General features: G+C 34.1%; 1 protein-coding gene and 2 long non-coding RNA genes across 3 annotated transcripts; 2 read left to right on the top strand and 1 right to left on the bottom strand.

The window, feature by feature from the left end:
• The first annotated feature begins 4,447 nt into the window (after window positions 1-4,447).
• On the top strand, window positions 4,448-5,366 carry LOC133789557 (uncharacterized). The gene is made up of 2 exons (XR_009873609.1): window positions 4,448-4,530; window positions 5,176-5,366. It is a non-coding gene; the product is annotated as an uncharacterized LOC133789557 (long non-coding RNA).
• A 772-nt stretch (window positions 5,367-6,138) lies between these two features.
• Window positions 6,139-8,627, top strand: LOC133791627 (uncharacterized). Its single transcript, XM_062229546.1, has 3 exons — window positions 6,139-7,533; window positions 7,630-7,868; window positions 8,339-8,627. The coding sequence occupies exons 1-3, from the start codon at window positions 6,139-6,141 to the stop codon at window positions 8,625-8,627; spliced, it is 1,923 nt and encodes a 640-aa protein (XP_062085530.1).
• A 4,972-nt stretch (window positions 8,628-13,599) lies between these two features.
• LOC133789556 (uncharacterized) lies at window positions 13,600-16,895 on the bottom strand. Its single transcript, XR_009873608.1, has 4 exons — window positions 16,579-16,895; window positions 16,418-16,488; window positions 14,918-14,983; window positions 13,600-13,856 (listed from the first exon to the last, which is right to left on the bottom strand). It is a non-coding gene; the product is annotated as an uncharacterized LOC133789556 (long non-coding RNA).
• Between the last annotated feature and the right edge of the window lie 5,703 nt (window positions 16,896-22,598).

Genomic DNA, 22,598 nt, shown 5'->3' with positions numbered 1-22,598 from the left:
AACGAGTCTTCAGCCTCTGCTGAACGATAATTCAAATTATTTTCACCTAAAAAGCCATTATTTTTATTCAAGTTAAATTAAGATCCTTTCATTCCTAAACTCTATAAATAGGACCTAGTACCCAGCCATTATTCATCTTTTACTCTAAGTTCAGAGGCTGCAAGTTGCTAGGTGAGTGTGAGAGTGTAAACACTTGGGTTGGGAATCATAAGCTTGATCATTATAAGCTTATCAAACACTTGGGAAGTAAGATTTTATAGCATTTCGGTTCAAGGTTTAGATTGGTCTTACAAGTCTTCAAGGTATTTCCACACTTTAGTTCATTGGTATTATTTTTTTTAAGTTCTCATAAACTTCTACCAGCCTTCTAACCTTATTCTTATTTTGGTTAGGAAATCTAAGAACTTGCACATATGTTTTTGGTAAGTATTTTCTCAATGGTTTAGTCCTTCCATTCCTTTCATTTCTCTTCTTCACTATACTCACTCTTTTCAAATAGTTCTTAGGAGTATTCAAAAGTCCCAACTCTGTCCTCATATCCCGGTATTTTTGGTAAGGAAAATAGGATAGAATTTATATGTTATATGCTTTATATATGTTATCTTATGTTTTTATGTTATGAAATATGTTATGTATGTTTGTAGGCTTGGGCATATGACCCATATGACTAACAAGCCCCAAATAGATTATGGGCATATGACCTGCTTAGCTAGTAGGACCCCACTAATCTAATGGGCATATGACTTGTTTAGTCTATGGGACCCCAAGTAATAATGGCCATTATAGTATGTGTATGATATAAGTGTTATGTTATGTTTTTTATGTTTCTTATGAAATTTATGTATATGAACTATGTGTTAGATTTTCCTTGCTGGGCATTAGGCTCTTTCCTTTTTGTTTATATGTGCATGAAAATAGGTCTTAGTGGCGGGAAAGGTTCTTGGAAGCTTGGAGAATGTGTATTGAGGTGGAATGGATTCAAGAGCCGAGTGTTACGATTCGAGGATATACACTACAAGAAAAAGCTTCATTAATAGCATTGCATTTGGACATTATTAAAAAAACGCTATTAAAAAGTTAAATAATCTATACAGCACATTGTTCATTAATTGGCGGGAGTATTATTTCATTGGCGCTTATTGTTTTTTTTTTTTTTGTCAAAGCAGCTTAATTGAAAAAGGAAAAGACAATGAAAAACCCATTTCCCCTCCCTCATTCCCGTCTCTCTCTCTCTCTTCCCACGTTACCCGTCTCTCCCATTTCTCCATTTTCACTCCATAGCATAATCCATCTCTCTCTCAGAGGAACCCAGATGAACCCGCCTCTCCCACCCACTCACTGTGAATCTCTCTCTCAGAGGAACCCATACGAACCCAGTGCCTCTCCCACCCGCTCACTGTGAATCTCTCTCAGAGGAACCCAGATGAACCCAGCGCCTCTCCCACCCGCATCTCGGTTCTCTCAGTCAGCACAGCCAAGGGTCTCTCTCGGTTCTCTCAGTCGGTGCCTCTCCCGTCTGATCACTCTCTCTCAGTTAATCAAGCAGCTCCGAAGTACACCTCTACCAAGCAAGTAAGTGCATGCATTTTTGTTTCTTCTAATTGTATACATTAAACTCATTTTTAAAAACAATTCTCTCTCTTTCCTCTAACTCCTTGATGTATAACTTGTTTTCTTCAATAATTTGAGCTTGTTTCTCTGTAAGACTCTGCAATCGGTGTCTGACCTGGGCATAGTGCTGATGTTAAGTAATAGAAAACACCAAAAAGAAACTCCAAGGGGCATAGAAAGATGTGAACAGATAGAATTATTTTTTAAAATTTTGTAGTTTTATCTTTAGTAATTGAATGGTAAAGGGTATACCTGGATTCGTCCAAAGATCGCCTCAACTTAGTTATCTCAAGCCATAAATTCTTCATTATCCTCTCCACAGTTGATGCCTAATAAGAAAATTTCAAAATGACAGTAATTAGATAGTTTTAACATTTGTCCGATTCTCAAAGGTCAATCATCTAGTTCCAGTTTCAGGCTAATAATGAAATTGGTGTTGGCCATTCTTAATCAACTAAAGTAAGGTAATCTTAGTACATACATACCAGGCTTTTATTCGTGGAGAGGATAGAAAATTTACAACCTTATATCACTAACAAGCTCAACTAGGCACCACAACGCACAGGTCAAGTAATTTCTATAAAATTTGAAATGAACCCACAGCTAAAATTCACAATTACTAGAAGAGCCACACCCTTATACCTCATCAAAATCCTGGAAACTTCTATATATTTTCAACAATCCCACTATCTTAATTACATATATGTCTAGATCTCCAATCCACCTAAAATTTAAAAAGTAAAAATTCACCTATTTTCTACGTCAGAGTATGAGTTTACATACAAATAAGTAAATCATCATGTCAGAATTTCGAAATCAAGTCCAGATTTTAGACCCAATAAAATAAATCAATAAGAAGCATGGAGCGTGGTGATCATATAAGAAAATTCTGAACCAAAATTCTCTCGGGTATGATTTGGTGAGACAGACCATGGGGAATGGGGAGCCAGATCTATATAAATTTTATTAACTACCCAATTAAGTCAATTGTAGAATACAAACCAAAAATCAGCAAAATCTAATAGATTCGAATAAAAACAGTTACGAAATATTGCATCCTCTTCACACTCACTGCTATCTGACTTGGTTCCTGAAAAGCTCTCTAGTGATTGCTCAGTGTTCCCACTTCCCATCATAAACCCAAAACCAACTCTCTGCAAACCTCGCTCCGCAATCTGCAAAAGGGAAACTCTCTTCTTCTCGCTATTCACCTTCAACCTCTTCTCCACAGCTTCCTTCTCCAACAAGGCTGCTCTCAGCAAACTGTTGGTATCTCTATTCTCCTCTGTCAAACTCACCACACTATTCTCCAACTCCCTCTTCTCCTTCTTCCTCAATTCTTTGTACTCATTCACCTTCTCTTTAGCCTCAGAAGCAAGTCTTGTAACTACCAATAGCTCTTCAGTCAATTCCAATTCCAAACGCATTGAATCACTCTTTTCTATGCCTTTAATGAACTTGCCATCATCATCATCATCAGTTTTTTCTACAGCCACATTTTTTATGATCCTTTCCAAGCTCACATTTGCTGATGAAAGAGACTCCAAGCATTTAGAAAAATCTCATTGCTTTGCTCTCTCTTCATTTCCATGTCTTCAATTCTCTCCCTGAAAATTTCAACTTCCTTTTCAAGTTTTTTCCAATTGTGCCCTAAAGATTTGTCTCCCAAGCATCTTTTGAGTTGGCTTTGCTCAAAAAAAGAAGAAAAATTGGCCTCTTTTACTTGTCGATCTTCAACCCAAATACAGTGCTTGCTCTTCATACTCTTTTTTTTTCCCCCCTGAATTCTCAGGAAAAAAGGAAAGGAAAAACGGAAAGGAAAGAAAGAAAGAAAACTTCACCCCCTAAATTCTCTTCGTTGGTTCTCCGCATTTCATCTCTATCAGGTATCTAATGTTACTCTTTAATTTCCATATCTATGATTTGATTAATCTAATTTATGTATATCAGCATTTGGGTTTTCAAGAAATTTTAATAATGTACTGAGCTAAGATTCTCGTAGGTGAAATGAAATTAAGTCAATTTTTGCTGGAGTTGATTTCTTAGAGGTTTCTCTCGTGATGAAATGATGGGATTATTTATTTGTTCTCAATTATTTTTTATCAAATAGACAATTTCTGGGCTGTTGAAAAATATTTTACTTGTTTTTTGTTCTTTTGATTTTGATTTATACATTTATAAGCCAATACTTTGTATGTAAACTAACTAAAACAATATTGGCATATTATCTACTTTCTTATATGAGTTTGCTCTATTTTTGTCATATACTCTATGATGAGTTCTATTTAATATCCAAATATAAAGGTAAAGTGAGCTATTTCATTCTACTTGGAGTGAATTATATGGTACTAATTAAAGAAAACAAATCAAAACTATGATTGGATTCAGAAAACTTAAAGTTGTACTTCCATCTTAAAGTTATCTACCAACTTTGATACAAGAACACTTGATGGGCACTAAATTGTTTCTCTCTCTCTTTACTATTTTCTGGCTGGAATTGAATTCTGGGTTGATTGGTCTGGATTTTATTGCTGTTTTTTTCTCTGAATTACTGGGTTAACAATTGTTTGAAGCAGGAAGATCTTATCAGTTTTGCCTAATGATAAAAGCAGTTTATATGAGTTCTGTTTCAATCATTTCAGGACCACAAGAGTACAATAAAAGCAATTTACACGGGTTCTGAATTTCTGGAGAGTGTTTTTTCTGGTGTTGAAGTTGGTATAGTGTTTCTGTACTTGGCATTTTTTGTTCATACTAGTTCGTAACTGTCCTTTATGCCTTAACAAGCTTAAATGATCATTTATATTGCTGGACTAATCCTGAATATTGATGCACAGGCTCGATGCTTATTTGTTTCGTCGATTTCAGTTATTCAGGATTCACTCCACGAACATAAACAACGGGTGGACTTGCCAAAAAGTAAGTGTTATGTTTATGGATAGTTTCACTTGATATCAATGTACAAAATGTGTCTGTGCATGCATGTTTTCATGTCACTCAAAATACATCAACATCAAGAACAAGAATATTCACAAGCTCATTCCCTCCCTCCCAATACTATTACAATTTTTTTTTGTCACTGTTGTATATGCAAAAACAATCAATAGAATATTCTTTAGATATTTTAATTAATTTCTTCTTTTTGTAGAGAAAGAAAGAAAGATAAAATTTGTTCTAATTGTAGCTTAAATATTAGGATATTAATGTTTATGCATTTTTGTTGAGTGTTCTACAATTCTAACATCTACTAGTCTTCCTAAAAAAAATGTTTGTTGGGTTTATTATATCTGTGTATTTATATGTATTGAAAGAATGTTAGCTACTTGTTGTCTTTGGTTGATTTGTGTTGAATTTCATTTTCTTATCTATAGTATTTACAAGTTATATTAAATATAAGAAAGTGAAACTAATTTTCATTTCCATTCAAGATATTTGGTTTCGTTTGTCTATTAATTGTTTTAATGTTTGCACAATAACTCTCTCCTTTGCTCATTATTGTATTCTCTCAAACTTGTTCCTCATATTTTTTTTAATCCTATTGAAACATATTGTGCATTGTTGCAGGTACTTTTCCTTCGGATAAAGAGAGAAGACATTTCTACCTTAGGTTAAAGAGAGAGAGAGAAGACATTTCTGTAGAGCATCAGGTTTAATCCTTAATGGGCTTATATGCTTATAGAGATTGAATGATCTTATTTGTTTGTTATTCTGTTTAAATCAAACTTGAACTAAATTTATTGTTTGTATTGGTATTATCTCTTGTTCTAAATGTTATACTCATGATCAAATAACAAAGTCAGTAGTTAAAAGGAAACTCTTTCTCAAAACTAGAACAACATATTCAATGGCACATTTAAATAAATGTGTAAAGTGCAGAATGTAATGTTAGTAAAAACAGAAGTGAACCAAAATGAATATAGCCTAGAAAACTAAATAGAGAAGAAGAAAAGAAATAATGAAACCAACACAAGAATTATATTGGTTGAAGAACAAAGATCACTGTGATCTTTGTCTCTACTCCAATTTCGAACTTGATCTCATATTCTTTATTGAACAATTGATAAAGTATGAATCCTATAAGGCAAAGTATCTTTGCCTATATATGTCACACTCCTCACATATAAATAAATTTATAAACAACTAAATATCTTTGTCCTTTTTTCTCTTGATCCGATTTTTTTTTTTTTGATTATGAAGAAGACTAGGACTTATATAGCTAGCTTAGATAGCAGCTAAGTGAAGAAAATGTTGAACAAAAATTGGGTGAAACTAAACAGGTATTATTTCAAAAATAACTTTAAATTTCAAGTAATATTGAAGGCCTAAGAAAATATATTAAGGTTAATCTCTTTTTTTTTAAAAATATGTAGAGCTACAAAAGAGTACACGGATGCGGCATGGGACTTTGTGAAAATGGTAGAAAGAAATTATGGTTTTCCAAATAAAATTATCTGTCCTTGTAAGAAGTGTCGAAACTTAAATCATCATTGTGTTGATTATGTTTTTGAGCACTTAGTTATAACCAGAATGGATCCAACTTATCGTATTTGGGTTCACCATGGAGAGCAACCCATTGATACTCAAGTTGACGAAGTTTCGAATGATATGGATGCATTTGATTTATACACGACTGCTGCCATGGATGATGTGGACAATAATATAGGTTGTGGAGGTGGTGAAGACGATGAATTTGTTAACGAAGATCTTCAAAAGAAGTTGGAGGATGCGGAAACTCCTTTATATGAAGGGTGTGAGAAATACACAAAACTTTCATCAATTGTAGCTTTATATAGGTTGAAGAATCTGAATGGTTGGACAGACAAAAGTTTTACTGGACTATTAGAACTCCTTTGTGATATGTTTCCCAAAAACAATGTACTTCCTGATTCCATGTACTCAGTTAGGAAATTTTTGAGAAATTTTGATTTGAAATATGAAAAGATTGATGCTTGTATTAATGATTGTTTCTTATTTAGAAAGGAGAAGGCTAAAATGGATGTTTGTCCTAAGTGTAGTGTTTCTAGATGGAAAGTTGATAAACACACAAAGAATGTTAAAGTTGGTGAGGCTGCCAAAGTTTTGAGGTATTTTCCGATAATACCCCGATTGAAAAGATTGTTTAGATCAAAAGAAATGGCTGAAAACTTAAGGTGGCATTTCACTCATAAAAGTATTGATGGGAAGATGCGACATCCAGTGGATACACCTGCTTCGGATTCCATTAATGAAAGATGGCCAGAGTTTAATCTTGAACCACACAACCTTAGGCTCGGACTAGCTGCTGATGGAATTAACCCCTATAAAAGTCTAAGCTCCACTTATAGTTGTTGGCCAGTGATGCTTGTTATCTATAATTTACCACCTTGGTTGTGCATGAGGGACGAAAATACATTTTTGTCATTATTGATTCCAGGTCGTAAACAACCTGGAAACGATATTGATATTTATTTGGAGCCTCTTATTGAAGACTTAAACAGATTGTGGAATAATGGAGTGCATACTTATGATGCATTCGACAAAAGCTTCTTCAATTTGAAGGCAATGTTGTTGTGGACAATAAACGATTTTCCTGCATATGGAAATCTTGTTGGGTGTAAAACCAAAGGCAAGACAGCTTGCCCGATTTGTGGTAATGATACATGTGCAACTAGGCTGAAACATAGTAAAAAAATTTCATACCAAAATACTAGGAGATTTCTCCCGTTTGATCATCCATATCGGTCTAAGAAAGCATGGTTCAATGGAGCTACAGAAGAAAGAGGCCCCCCTAAAGTTTTGAGTGGTAGTGAAATTGTTGAAGAACTAAATCAAATTACCAACGATTTTGGAAAAAATATGAATCCCAAAAAAAGGAGTCGGGATAATAAGGTGGAAGGAATGTCGAAGAAGAAATCTATATTTTTCAATCTACCATATTGGGAGGTTAGTTTAATATATTTTGAAGTTATTTAAAATTGAAAGTTTAAGCTTATAAAATGTAACTTCAATTTGTTGATGATGTGTCTTTAATCTTTGGAGGTTTTGTCAGTTCGTCATAATTTGGATGTTATGCATATAGAAAAAAATGTGTGTGATAGTATTATTAGCACATTGTTGGGCTTGAATGGAAAATCAAAAGATCATCTTAATGCTCGATTGGATTTAAAGGATTTGGGTATCAAGAAGGCCTTGCATCCGGTGGAGAAAGATGGGATTATACGACTTCCAGCAGCATCTTACACACTTTCTAGATCAGAGAAGACAATGTTTTGCCAAAGGTTATTTGATTTAAAGTTACCTGATGGTTATAGCTCAAACATTAGTAACTGTGTAGTAGTTGAGGAACGTAAGTTGATGGGGCTTAAGTCTCATGATTTCCATGTCTTAATGCAACAATTGCTGGTAGTGGCCATTCGAGGATTGATGGAGGATGGTCCAAGAGAGGCAATTATAAGACTTAGCAAATTTTTTAATGGAATATGCCAACATGTGGTTGACGTAAAATAAATCATAGAATTGGAAGCAGAAGTAGTTGAAACAATTTGTACGTTTGAAAGATATTTTCCTCCTTCATTCTTCGACCCTATGGTACATTTAGTTGTTCACCTTGGACGAGAAGTGTTATTATGTGGTCCTGTTCAATTTCGATGGATGTATCACTTTGAAAGGTAAATATTTTTAGTAACCTTTCAATAGTATAACATGAATTTCCCTTAACTAATGAGGAAGGTTCCTACTTTATTTGTAGATATATGAAGTTACTTAAAGGGTATATGATGCAACCTACACATCCTGAAGCATCTATTGCTGAACGTTACATTGCAGATGAGTCAATGCGCTTTTGTGCATCATTTTTTAAACAATCTAATGACGAAGGTTCCTTCATTGGACGTAACGAATATAATGATAGTGATGTGATACTTGAAGGTCGTCCACTTCATCGTGGTGTAACTGTTACACTAAATGATAAGGATCTAGCTAGTGCACATCGCTATGTATTATTCAATTTAGCTGTCACAGAGCAATATTTAGAGTGAGTGGATAAACTTATTATCTTCTAATTTCACTGTCGCTTAATTATTGATGGTGATTAATTTTTAAAAAAAAATATAGGATGCATCTACAACAACTAAAAAAGAATAACAATACTTTAAGAACCAATCACACTCTACTTTGGAAACAACATACTGAGCTTTTTCCCTTGTGGTTAGAAGAAAAGGTATGGGCCAATACACTATTTAATTTGTATTAATCTGAAATTATGATGAAATTATGTGATAAAAATGTTTCCTTCTGTAGTTTTCTACTGCAGAATTTGATGCTATGTTATCAAGATTAGCACATGGTCCTCGTAAAGCAGTCATATCCTATAAGGGATATGTTATTAATGGGCAGCGATTTCATACTAAGGATGCAGAGAGAACGACACAAAATAGTGGTGTTTATATGGAAGCAACAACAATGTGTAGATCTAGTGCTAAAGATGATGCACAATTGGCTGATGTTGTAGGATATTATGGGTTAATTAATCAGATTATACTCTTGGACTATTACAGTTTTCATATCCCTTTATTTAGGTGCAATTGGGCACATGTTGGCAAGGGTGTAAAGAAGGTTGATTGGTATACTCTTGTAAACCTACACCAAGGACAAAAAGAGTTTATTAGAGAACCATTTATACTTGCTTCACAAGCTAAACATATATTTTACGCAAGGGAGAATGAAAATTCAAATTGGTATATTGTGTTAAAGGCTCCACCAAGAGGACACTACGAATTAGAAATATATGATGACCAACATGATGAGAATCCGATTGCTCAAAGTTAAAAAGTACAACATTTTCTTATTAATCATAAAATGTATAGTCATTACTTTTTTATGATTTTTTTTTATTATTGTACTTATTAAGTTTCTTGAACTGCTTTAAAAATTGTTTCCTTAACTTGAGCATTGTGATTGTCATATTTAAAATACATGTTTTTGTATGATGCAAATTTAGTGCATATTTCAAATTACTTTTAACTAAATCTCTTAATCTCTTAATCTTATACAGGTACAATATGGAGACTAGAAAAAAGAAGCAGGATGGAAGTTTAGTCAATGAAAAGGATGGAGGTTTAGTCAATGAAAAGGAGGTTGGATCACCTTCAACTCAAGTTCACTTGCAACCTGGTGCTTTGAAAGCAATTGTGGCAGAAAAGAGTAGGCAATTAGCAGCTAAGTTTGGAAATTTGGCAGAGAAGAAGAAATCGAAGCTTCGTTTTGCATCCTCTACTAAAGTTGTAATGGATTCACCACCTGCATCTAAAAGATCTTATGAAGCAGCGTTTGGTATAAATCCAACAAATGAGGATGACAACGAAGATGAAAACATGTCCCCACAACGATCAACTGCGTTAGGTAGAACCCAAGCAACATCTCCACTCCACAACCTGAACAAAACAAGAAGATCTCTGTGCCATTTTGTTGACAATAATTTTGAAGATGATTTTAACTCTCCACAAAAGAATTCAGAAACTATGATGAACGAGTCACCCAAGTCTAGGTTGATTAGGCCATCAACCAAAGGTTCTCCTGCTGCTAATACAAGGTCCTCCCATCGCCAATCTATTGCTCATGAAGAAGATGTGCCTCTCAATAATAATCAGGAAGAATTTCTAGTTAACTCTACAGAGCATGTCACTCAAAACAAAAGAAAAAGAGGCCCAACAAAGCTGAAAGGTATTGCTCTCCAACCTGATGGTCGTATTACTGTAAGGTTTAATGCAAGAGGGCAAGCTGTAGGGGAAGGCTCAGTTAGTCTTTCATCATTTATAGGTCCTCTTGTAAGGGAACTTGTACCATACACAATAGCTGATTGGCGAAAGGTTCCAAAATCAATGAAAGATATTTTGTGGTCAACAATCCAGGTTCTAAACTTATATTTATTCATGTGTTAAAATCTTTTATTTTTAGGTGAATACTCATAAATTAATATTTAATGTGAATGCAGACAAGGTATAAGGTGGACAAAGATTGGGAACGAGACTGGTGTATGAAAGTAATGGGAGACCTGTGGAGATCTTCCAAGTCCAGGCTAGTTACTAAGCTGAACGAGCTACCAAATGAACAAGAACGACTAAAATTAAAGGCTGATAATATCAAATCAGAAACTGAATGGAGAGTATTTGTGCGTGAAAAAACCAGTAAACAATTTCAGGTAACCAAAATTTTGATATATGTATTATATAGATTCTGCTTATTACAAATAAATTGGGTACCATACTTATTTCAGTTTGGTTTATTATCAGGAGAAAGATTGAGAAAAAAAAACACTCATTGCTTACTTAGCTGTTACATCTCTGATATTGATGAATTATAGTTTTAATGCTTTTGGTATCTATAATCATGGTGTTCACTATAAATAGTAGCAGGTTTAATTTTCATTAAAGTTGTATTTAGCAAAAGAAGTTCATTATTCTTTTGCACTTGCTGCTAAGGTTGTTTATAGTACACATTAAGTTATGCTTTCCCTTGTATTTAAAAATTGAATTGAGTATATATATAAATGTATATATTTGAGCAATAGTTACACTGTCATTTAAAACTTGAACTGAATATATATATTCTATTTAAAAACTTGAACTGAACTATTTTCTTTGCTGCCATAGTTACTATTTTATTGCTGAAATATTTTTCTGTGTACTGTGTTTACTATTTCATTGCTAGAATACTGGTTTTGTATGTTTCTTTTACTGCTGGAGTGTTTACTGTTGGAGTGTTTATTACATACTCTTTTCTTTGCTGCCATAGTTACTGTTTTATTGTTGAAAAACTATTATGTGTACTGTGTTTACTGTTTTATTGCTAGAATACTGGTTTAGTTTTTTTGTTTTACTGCTGGAGTGTTTGGTATTCTGTATGTTCAATCTCTGGTTCATTTCTTATTTATTTTAGGCGATTAGCAATAAGTTTAAAGAGATGAGGAAGAAACAACTCCCACATACATGCAGCAGGAGAGGATATGCTCGAACAATGGATGACATGGTAAAAATTTAATAAATATTTTTGGTAGCTAAACATAAGAAAATATATGTTCTCTTTCTGAAAAATGTACTTGGATACAGAGTAGGAAAGCTCAAGACCTGTAACAAGAGTTCAAGCTTTCTTAAAGACACACACAAAGAAGAATGGTGAACCTGTGAATGCACAAGCTGCTGAAGTTATTGTAAGTAATTTACCCTTTGTTTGTAGAAACATATGTATTTGTATGCACATAGACTTATTTAACAGTCAACTTGAAATGATTTATAGGAGAAGCTACAAGTTCTTGCAAATGAAAAACCAGATTCATGCACAACACAGAATACTGTACAAGATGCTCTCACTATCATATTTGGTCCTGACAAGAATGGTAGATCATTAGCTAATGGGAGGGGAGTAACTAATACAAAGTTAGCTATTCTAAGAGCAAGAGATGACCATATTTCACAATTGGAATCAAGTCAATGTGAGATGAAGAATAAAATGTCCGAGATGATGAATCTTATTAATACTATTGCAAAAAGTGTAAACATTCAGGTAAATTAAATTAATTGACTTCTGTTTATTTTACTCTATTCATTGAAAATTATAAATGACTAAATTATTCTCAAACTTGTAGGGGTTTACTCAACCAAGTGAAGCGGAGTCACACATGCCTTCTCCTATGGTAACTACAATTTTAATTACTACCTATCATTTCACTTTTAATTTTTTAAGTATCAATATTATCTATAAATAAATATATGTTTTATCATGTAACAGAGTGTTAATAATCTGAAGTTCACTCCTGAAAACAATGCTTGCAATTTACTTGATTGGAATGGAAGTGGAGAAATTGTTGCAGAAGGTCGATGGTCTTCTAGTGATCCTTTATGTGAGGTGCATCATCTTCGTCTTGGGCCTAATGCAATGAGAGTTTGGGTTGATTTTGCTAAGAAACCTACTGCATATTTATGGAGACCAACATCACATATGAGTACAATTGAAGAAGCGGTTGGTTGCACTGTTGCTTGGCCTTCTAATAAAGTTACAATGAGGTAAAATTTCATGCAACTTAAAAATGATTTATAAATAGTACAACAAATCAGCTGTAGTAACTAATTATATCATCAAAATGTATAGGAAATGAACATAATGGATGAAATTCAATTGTTTCTTGGTAGATATCTTTGGTACGTATCTTTGCATAAAACTAACTAATGAATGAACATGTGTTTTCAACTATTTTGGCTACATTTGTTTTCTTAATTTTATATATTTTTCACTCTTACAGGTGCACAACTAATGAATGAAGTGTAATATTTTGGAGGGACGCCCATGATCAACAAATTATGAATCAGTTTGTTTTAAAACTTTTGCTTATGTATTTTGTCTTGCAATATACTCGTACTTTTGGGATATTGATATTTTAGCTTTATGTAGCGAACATATTAAGAATATTTGAATTTATGTTAAGGTATAATTTTTAATGTGTTATATGTTTATCATTTGTTGCAATTATTCATATGTTAAAAGATAAAAAAATATAAAAGTTTTTGTTATGCCATGAAATTGTTCATATGACAATTAATAAATGTTAGGAAAATGATTAATGATAACAATAAAGAAACGCTATTAAAAGTAAGGATGATTACAAACAAAAAACGCTATGTCTGATTACTAATTACATTTTCAAAATGCTATTACATATCTTTACATAACGTTTGAAAAATGCTATTAAAAGTAAGGATAATTACAAACATAAAACGCTACGATTGATAACTAATTACATTCTTAAAACGCTATTGTATATCTTTACATAACAATTTAAAAACGCTATTCACAGTAAGTACGACTACAAACATAAAACGCTACGACTTATAATTAATTGCATTTTAAAAACGCTATTGCATATCTTCACATAACGTTTTAAAAACGCTATTAAAAGTAAATAATACTACAAACATAAAACACTATGGTTGATGTAACGACCCGGATTTTCAAGACTCGACAATGCGGAAATATAAATGTTTTCATTTAACAAAATGTCTCAAAAACCCATAGATAAAAAACTTTTTTAAAAAGTCGTATGGCCATACTTAACATTTAGTTACAAACATGTTTTATAAAGATTAGAGTGAGCCTAGTTTAGGAAAATTACACAACATTTCCAAAAATAAAAAGGCTTCCCAAAAGGTCGGTCCACATGTACATTTGCAAGGAAGACTCCAACGCTCACTGCTCTGCCTTGCCCTTGTTCTTACCTACAACATGAAACAACTAGGTAAGCGAAAACGCTTAGTAAGATCAACTTCCAAACAAAGCAGATAGAGAAATAGGGATCCGGACCCATCCGGACCCTACACAATCAATTTCAAGAACGCTAAAGCGTCCTGGCAAACTTATGGTCATGCCTGATAACCAAGGATAAATTAATTCGTAACTAGATAAAAATCCTGCACTCAGAAAAATCCCAGAACAAGCAGATATATTATATCACAACTATATCTTATCAAAAATTATATCCCTGCACTCAGAAAATCCCAGAGCAAGCAGATATATTATATCACAACTATATCTTATCAACAATTATATCCCTGCACTCAGAAAATCCCAGAGCAAGCAGATATATTATATCACAACATAATTCGAGACCAACGCTCGACAATTTCTAACAATTCATGCGTAACGCGCCCTCCAACATAATTGCTAATATGTAAAAGAGAACCGAGTCTCCACACTAAGATCTAGCCAATAAATATTCTCATCAAGGGTAACTATCGTGTTACCTAGGGCATCGCTACTTATTCAAGAGTGTAATCCAATTTACACGGTTTTATGGAGACTTCTATGTTAATCAGTGGTGCTGGTGAGCAGCTGCCCCAAGGGTGTTCAACCTCACTCAAACTTGGCAACCCCTAGTATCTCTAGGCACTCTCACGGAATGGCCAATATTCACGGCTGCTATCCGGGAATAACTTATCAGAGCACTTGCTCGAATTCTAACCGTCCAATGATTAAGTAAGCATGAGGGCCCCTAGGTCCCATTTATCTTGGCGCCCCTAGGTTTAACCAGCTTATCCTCATCTCATGGCCACTCGTCGCGGTAATGAACCGGACATAAATAAAATCAAGCAGTGTGACGGGGATCAACCGTCTAGGATATGACGGACTTCTACCGTTCATATTTTCTAAATCAACACTCACTAGACTAACGTCTCTAAGAAACTTTCTATGACAGCCTATATATATGCATGTATCCCTATACTAACATACAAGACAATAATCATTTCATGTTGCAGCCATACAATATAAGTTGACTTACTTGGAGTCCTTTGCGCTCAGCAAGTTTTCACCCTCCAACGTTCAGTCCAGTTACGCTTAGCCAATACTGTAGTTATCCATACAGTATACTCGGATTAATTATGGCACTAATAATTCATTATTATTATTTTGGGCAGTTTGGTCATTTTAATAAAAGTCATTTGTAAGGATTTATAATCCTTATTTGGTTTTATACCTATTAAGGAAAGTCATACAAAATATTCGAGACTAAACCCTAAGTCTCGGGGAGACCTATCCTAAGGTCTCGATACCTAGGCTCGGGTATCACAATGGTATTTCCCCCCAACCCGCTAAAAATCTTATTCTTTCAAGGTATTGTTATTAACCCGCACTGTCGACTAGTCGGTTAAAATATGTAAGATTTTAGCCGGTATTATATCCAGAAAATACAAATAAATTCCTTAATTATTTTTAAAGAAAATAAACTCTTTAAATTTTCCTTTTATTTTTCTTAAGGTTTTAATATCTAAAAACCGTTTTAAGAAAATTGCCTAATTTGTCTTAATTAGGAAAACCGTTATAAATTTCTCATCTTGACTAATTAATTTTCCAAAAGTAATTAATCATTTTTACTTACTAGAAAAATAATTCATTTAAACTCAAAGGAGTAATTTTAGTGAAAATATGATTTCAAGACTTACCAATTTATATCTTGAAATAAACAAAATTTTACTTTTTACCTTATGTTCCAAAATCTCATTTTTACCCTAAGTGTGAAAAACCTAATTTTCACATTTTTAACTACATACTTCGTTAGTTCATAACTTGAAATTTACTTACCCAATTGTTACCAAAATTTCCCAATTCCATTTTTGTTATGCCCTTTAGGTCTTTGTAAAATCTTAGGTCAAAATGAGCATTTTTGATTGGTGAAATCATTTTCCAACAATGAGGTAAAAATGACCTTATTTTCAAGTCCTTATTTTTTTCCAAACTTTGACAGTTAATAACTTTCAAACCGTTTAATATTTTCTTACCAAATTTTACAGTGGACTAATAGGTTATGCTCGCAATATGTCCACAAAATTTTAGAAAAAACTGGGTTCATTTTCCCTATACAGTGGCTGTCCAAACTTGGTTCCGAAAAATAAGAATACGAAAAAACAGTTTTTTACCTAAACTTTGAAATAGCATAACTTACTCATTTCTAAACATTTTTTTGTGTTTCAAAAGCTCAATTTTATGTACTCAATCTCAACAACATCACAGTACAATTAAATTTTACAAAACCAATATACAGTGGATGCTTGACCCCTTGGAAGTCACAGCTCAAAACATGTTTTGTTTTAGGGTATCCTACAAAACCCTTGGGGGTTTTGGTTCCCATTTTCAAAAATCAATACACATGCATCATAAAAATTATTAAACAACTACCATAACCTTATTACATCACCAACAAGAAACTTTAAGCATTAGATATACAAAATAATGCTTAAAACTAAAAACCCTACAACAAAATCATCAAAAGTAAACTTTTTACCTCTTTGGTGTTCTTGCTTAAGGTTTGGACCTTCCTATTATCTTTGGCTCCTCCAAAACCTTTCAAAAACCCTAACCAAATTCCCCCAACAACATAGTTTATTAGCTATTTGAAACTCTAAGCTTAAAACTTGACAAAAGTCTAGATTAATGAAACTTTACCTTAGGGAAAACCCTTCCTAGACCAAGACTTAGCTTCCAAGTTTCTTTGGTGTTCTTGGGGTTGAAAATGGAGAGAACACTTGAGAGAGTCTTCAAAAATCAGATGAGAGTGAATGAGGGAGGGAGAGTGGTCGGATTTGGGGGTTAGAATGGCTCACACAACTCTTCAAAATATCACAAAACACTTGAGTGCTTTTCTACCCACTTGCCCACTTGACTTCTTAATTAAATGGGATTTGAATTTTATAAAATTGGGTTCACACCACTCTAAAATAGCACATGGCCAGCCACCCTTTTCCATATATGTGACCATTAATTTTTTTTTATTTTTTATTTTATTTTTTATAAAGGTTAATAAAGGTTTCATAAGAAGAAAAGTCCAAATTGACTTTTGACACCTTTTTTCACTCTTATTAAGTTTTAATCACCAAACTTAACATTAATTAATTAAATTAAATGTCTCTCACATTTAATTTAATTAATCACATAATAAAATTTAACCTAAGGTCCATTCATGGAATAAAATTCCCCATTTCGGTAAAATTAGGCATTTACTACAAAATGCCTTAAAATTTCCATTCTCTTTTAGGTTTATTATTTTTGACCAAACTTTAACTTTTATGAATGTATTTTATGCCCAAAATATAATTGCCATGATTTTTCGTTTTATTTTCCGAGATTTTTACCCGATCAGGGTTTTTGTGTCGGTCCAGGACCGAAAGTCTTATCTTGACTTTTAAAATCACAAAATTCATATTTTGGCTAGCAATAACTCATGGAATACTTACAAACAAAATATAATATTATTTAAAATAATATTCTTAACCCGGGGGAAAAATCCCGACCCGAGTCGTTTAAAGGTACACAAAAACGTAGGACGTTACAGTTGATAACTAATTACATTTTAAAAAGGCTATTGTATACCTTTCAACATCATTTCTGCATAACGTTTGAAAAACGCTATTAAAAGTAAGTATTTTCAATTTAACATAATCAATGACTACATACATAAAACGATATGACTGACATCTAATTATATTTTTAAAGCGCTATTATATATCTTTCAATAGCATTTTTACATCACAATTTAAAAACGCTATGAAAAGGTCCAGACTTTTAATAACATGGGATAATATAGCGTTTGTAATAACGCTATCGTTTGTTAAAGACAGCGTTTTAAAAACGCTATGGAATGCAGTTTTTCTTGTAGTGATAGTTTTGTTTTTATGGTTTTTACATGTATTTTTCCGCACTTGTTATGTAATCCCTTTTTATTTTAAATTATGTTTTGTTTTGTTTTTAAAACAATGGGATCCCATATCCTAACCTAAATTTTATGTAAGTTTAACTCTTATTTTTACAAGTTTCTTAATAAAGTTATGGTATTTTCACTTGTATGTTTTATTAATGATTAGTATGTATAGTTTTCGTTAATGGTCCAAAAGTCTAGAGTAGTTGGGTCATTACATATGGTAATTATTTATGTGGTTATGTGTTTAACTGCTTAAATAGGATATAAATGTCTTACATGCATGCCTTATTAGGATGCATGGGATATTCTGTAGAGTCCAAGAACTTTACTTAGCTAAGATAGATAATAGTATGATAGTATTTATAGCATTATCTTTGTTACTATGGATTTTTGGTTCAGACCGGGAATTATTTGGACACTCATAGTAGTACTTATAGATTTTCTAAGTTTAATATATAGTTTAAGAATATTAAGTATAACCTAAGGTTTGATTAAAGTGACTGATATTAAGGATTATATTTATTATATTATAAGGTTTAGACATCAACCAATAGGATTTTAAACACATGTTATGAATGGTGATTAAGGATTAAGTATTTTTGGGGATTAAATCTAATAAGGAGTAAAGTTTGAATGTTATAGGGTCAGTCAGCAGCTTTGAGTACGTTGAGGGCTTAGTCAAGGCTGTTTACTCCATTCAAACTTAGCTAAACATGTGTAATTTCATGTTTAAATATTCAGCGTGTGCCGATATATCGCAGCTATAGGGGGCGATATATCGCAGCACGTAGATACGGAAAACACGAAACGATGCACGGTCGCCTCGGGCATACTGGCCCAGGCGATATATCGCCTACAGGGGGCGATATATCGCCTCCTTCAGCATAAATTCAAACTCTTTTGAATTCATTTCCTTTCAGCCATTCAAACTCCTTCAACAGTCTAGCATCTTTTGAACGAATCTTCAGCCTCTGCTGAACGATTATTCAAATGATTTTCACCTAAAAAGCCATTATTTTTATTCAAGTAAAATCAAGATCTTTTCATCTCCAAACTCTATAAATAGGACCTAGTACCCAGCCATTATTCACCTTTTGCTCTAAGTTCAGAAGCTGCTAGTGTTAAGTGAGTGTGAGAGTGTAAACACCTGGTTTGGGAAAATCATAAGCTTAAACATCATAAGCTTATCAAACACTTTCGGAAGAGAGGTTCTATAGTATTTCGGTTGAGGTGTAGATTGGTCTTTCAAGTCTTTGAGGTAACCAAAACTCTAGTTCATTTCTGTATTATGTTATTTTCTTCCTCATAGTCTTCTACTCAATCTCTAACCTTAATCTTCATTTTGGTTAGGGGATCTAAGTTCTTGAAGCACATAAGTTTGGTAAGTGTGACTTTTAATGGTTTAGTCTTTCCATCCCTTTCATTTCATCTCCTTTCTTCTTTCGACTCACTCTTTCGTATGGTTTTAGGAGTGTTCCAAAAAGTCACAACTCAGTCCATTATATCCCGGTAACTTTGGTAAGGAAAATAGGCTAGAATCAATATGTTATATGCTTATGTTATCTTATGTTTTATGTTGTTAAATGTGTTATGATATATATGCATGTATGTTTGTAGGCTTGGGCATATGACCCATATGACTAACAAGACCCCAAATGGGTTATGGGCATATGACCTACTTAGCTAGTAGGACCCCACTAATCCCATGGGCATATGCTTGTTTAGTCTATGGGACCCCAAGTAAGAATGGCCATTATAATAAGTGTATGTTATATGTGTATCATGTTAAGTCTTTTATGTTTCTTATGAAATTTATGTGTATGACTATGTGTTAGTTTTTTTTTCCTTGCTGGGCATTAGGATTTCCTTTCTGTTTTTATGTGCAGGAAAATAAGCTTTAGAGGCGGTAAGATTCGTGACGCTTAGAGGAAGTGTATCGATGGTGAATGGAGTCAAGGGCCGAGCGTTATTCGATTCGAGGATGTAATCTTGTTTATGTTTTTATGGTTTTAAATGTATTTTCCGCATTTTCTATGTAACTCTTTTTAGTTTTTTAAGTTATTTTTGTTTTAAAGACAATGGGTACCCATACCCTACTTATTTTATGAAAGTAAACTTTGTTTCTACAAGTTTCTGATAAATTATGGTATTTTCGCAAAAATGTAAGTTTTATGTATAGTTTCTGTTAATGGTCCAAAAAGTCTAGAGTAGTGGGTCATTACAGTTGGTATCAGAGCAACGGTTCCTTTGCATGAAGTTCTCCTCGATACACACGCTCAAAGCTCCGAATCGGACCGCCAAGTAAGTGTTTAAGTTACTAGTTATGTTACTTATGTGTATAGCTAACACTTTTAGTGTTTATGTTTTTAGTTAAGAATGAACGGAGCTTTAAGCAATGAGGATACCCGAGCCATTAAGGCTTTAAAAAGAATAAGGGAGCCAAGAAACACCGTAGGAGCACTAGAAAAGATCACTCGAAGATTGATCTTGTTCCACAAAGAGATAGGTCACCTTCAAGAGTCTAAGCAAATCATGATGAGAGCTGCATAACAATATGTCCTAGTAATTAGGCTTTTAAAAGATTTTCCTTCAGCAATTTTAACTTTAGAAGAAATATGGGAGAATATAAATAATGATGATGACTTACAAGCAGCCCTAAGATATTATTCTCTCATACTTAAGTTCACCTATGATTTAGAGTTTCAATTCACTAATGAGCAACAACATAGAATCTTCTTGAATCTTCCCCGAGGAAATTTTGAGTCTCAAGACAATGATGATTATAAGGAGATAGATGATGATATGCTAGATGAAGGATCGGATGTAGAAGATCCCGATTTTTAGAATAATAGTTTTCATTATTTGTTTTATTTCTTTCTTTATTTATGATTGTAATAAGTGAAAATTATTTTTCCAAATTAATTCCATGTTATTTTATCATCATGTATGAGTTTGATTCTATTTTCGCAATCGTAATAAGTAATAAATAAAATAAATAATGACTAAGTTCAGTGAGGGTGGATACAAATCAATGAACCAAGTTTCTTTATTGAGAGTTAGGGGGCCTTAGTAGTGGGAACGATTTTACTGATCCCAGCCCTCCCTCAATATGGTTAACTTTGGAACAAAGATAAGTTTCGAGCCTGAGAATTAAGTCATATAGGAAGATTAGAAACACACTTAGAAAATGAAGATGACTTGTTTTTCTAAGTATAGAAACCCACTCTAATAATAAATAAAGACCTATATAATTTTTCATAAGTCATAATAAATAGGTCCGAGATATGTTTATTTTAGAATAAGTTTTTGCCTTAGAGCCTATTAGGGTAAGTTCTAACATGTTCTCGACTGTTAGAACTTTTGGTGAAGATGCCACTCAGCAGATCTGCAACGCACCAACAGACATGCCTCCAACGCCGTCCCAGCCACCAATGATGCCCTCCAGTTCGCAGAAAAGGAGTGTGTGCTACTACTAGCCACAACGCGCCGACACCGTCAGCTGACAACACCGCGGAAATCGCTAGACGGCGACAAAAAGTCGAGGAACTCTTGCAGCAACAACGTCAATAGGCGCAGACTCAGCCTCAGCCTCCGCCGCAACCGCAGCCGCAGCTACAACAAATGGCCCTAGCACCCCAACAAGTTGGTCTATATGGGGGATGGCCAGTGATGAACTACGCGCCACATCCAGTACCGAATATGGAGTCAGTGTATGAGAAGGTTCCGCAAGCAGCACACTCCAAACTTCGAAGGGACTATAGACCCCTTTGAGGCAGAAGAGTGGCTAAGGAATGTGAAGCCAATTCTTACGCGCATGAACCTCAGTAATACGGACCGCATATCCTGCGTCTCGTCATTACTCAGGAAGGATGCCAGAATATGGTGGGACTTAGTTCAGCAGACTAACGATGTCACCACCATGATATGGACAAGATTTAAGGAGCTGTTCCACAAGAAGTATTACACCTCGGCATCCATCGCTAATGATAGAAGAATATGCTCGTCAGTTCAACAGATTAGTCAAGTTTGCACCAGAGTTGGTCCCAACCGACTTTACGAGGTTGACCAAGTTCGTCAGAGGACTTAGACCAAAGATGGAATTAGGGGTTAAGTTAGCAAACCTGGGAACCACTACCTATGCCAATATTCTAGAAATGGCAATAGAAGTAGAAAGGATTCAGATTAATGTTAGTAAGGAGAAGAAGGATTAAACGATGGTTCCAGACCAAGGTCTTTGCCTTGACCCAAGGAGGAACCCATGCTAGTAACAAGGATTTACAGGTCAGATCCTATCCTCGATAGTATATGTTCTAGTATCGCTTGATTGGTAACAGTATACTCGTATATCTCGTTAGGAATGATAGAAAAACTAGACAAACCTAGTGAAAGATTTAGAACTAGGTTGTAACCGAGTTGCCTTCGGGCAAAGTAGTTCTATCATCACGAATAGTATGAGGCGTACCGATCAAGATTGAGGACATAGAAGTAGAAGGAGACCTGATAGAGCTAGTGATCAAGGACTTCGATGTAATATTAGGCATGGATCGGCTAGTACGGCATGGCGCAACGATCGACAGCAAACGCAAGAAGGTGATGTTCAAGACTCCCGACGGCCAGAGACGATGCTTCATGGGACAAGCTTCAGGATTACGCAGCCCGTTAGTGTCATCTCTCAAAGCTCAACAAAGGATAGAGAAAGGATGTCAAGCATTCTTAGCCAGCATCACAAACGTGGAAAGGGAGACGCCACTTAAGGATGGAGATGTTC

The sequence above is a fragment of the Humulus lupulus genome, chromosome 7 (assembly GCF_963169125.1).
Source record: "Humulus lupulus chromosome 7, drHumLupu1.1, whole genome shotgun sequence".
In the NCBI taxonomy this organism is placed as follows: domain Eukaryota; kingdom Viridiplantae; phylum Streptophyta; class Magnoliopsida; order Rosales; family Cannabaceae; genus Humulus; species Humulus lupulus.
Note: the sequence above shows the minus strand (reverse complement) of the source record. Positions and strands in the feature narration are given on the sequence as shown.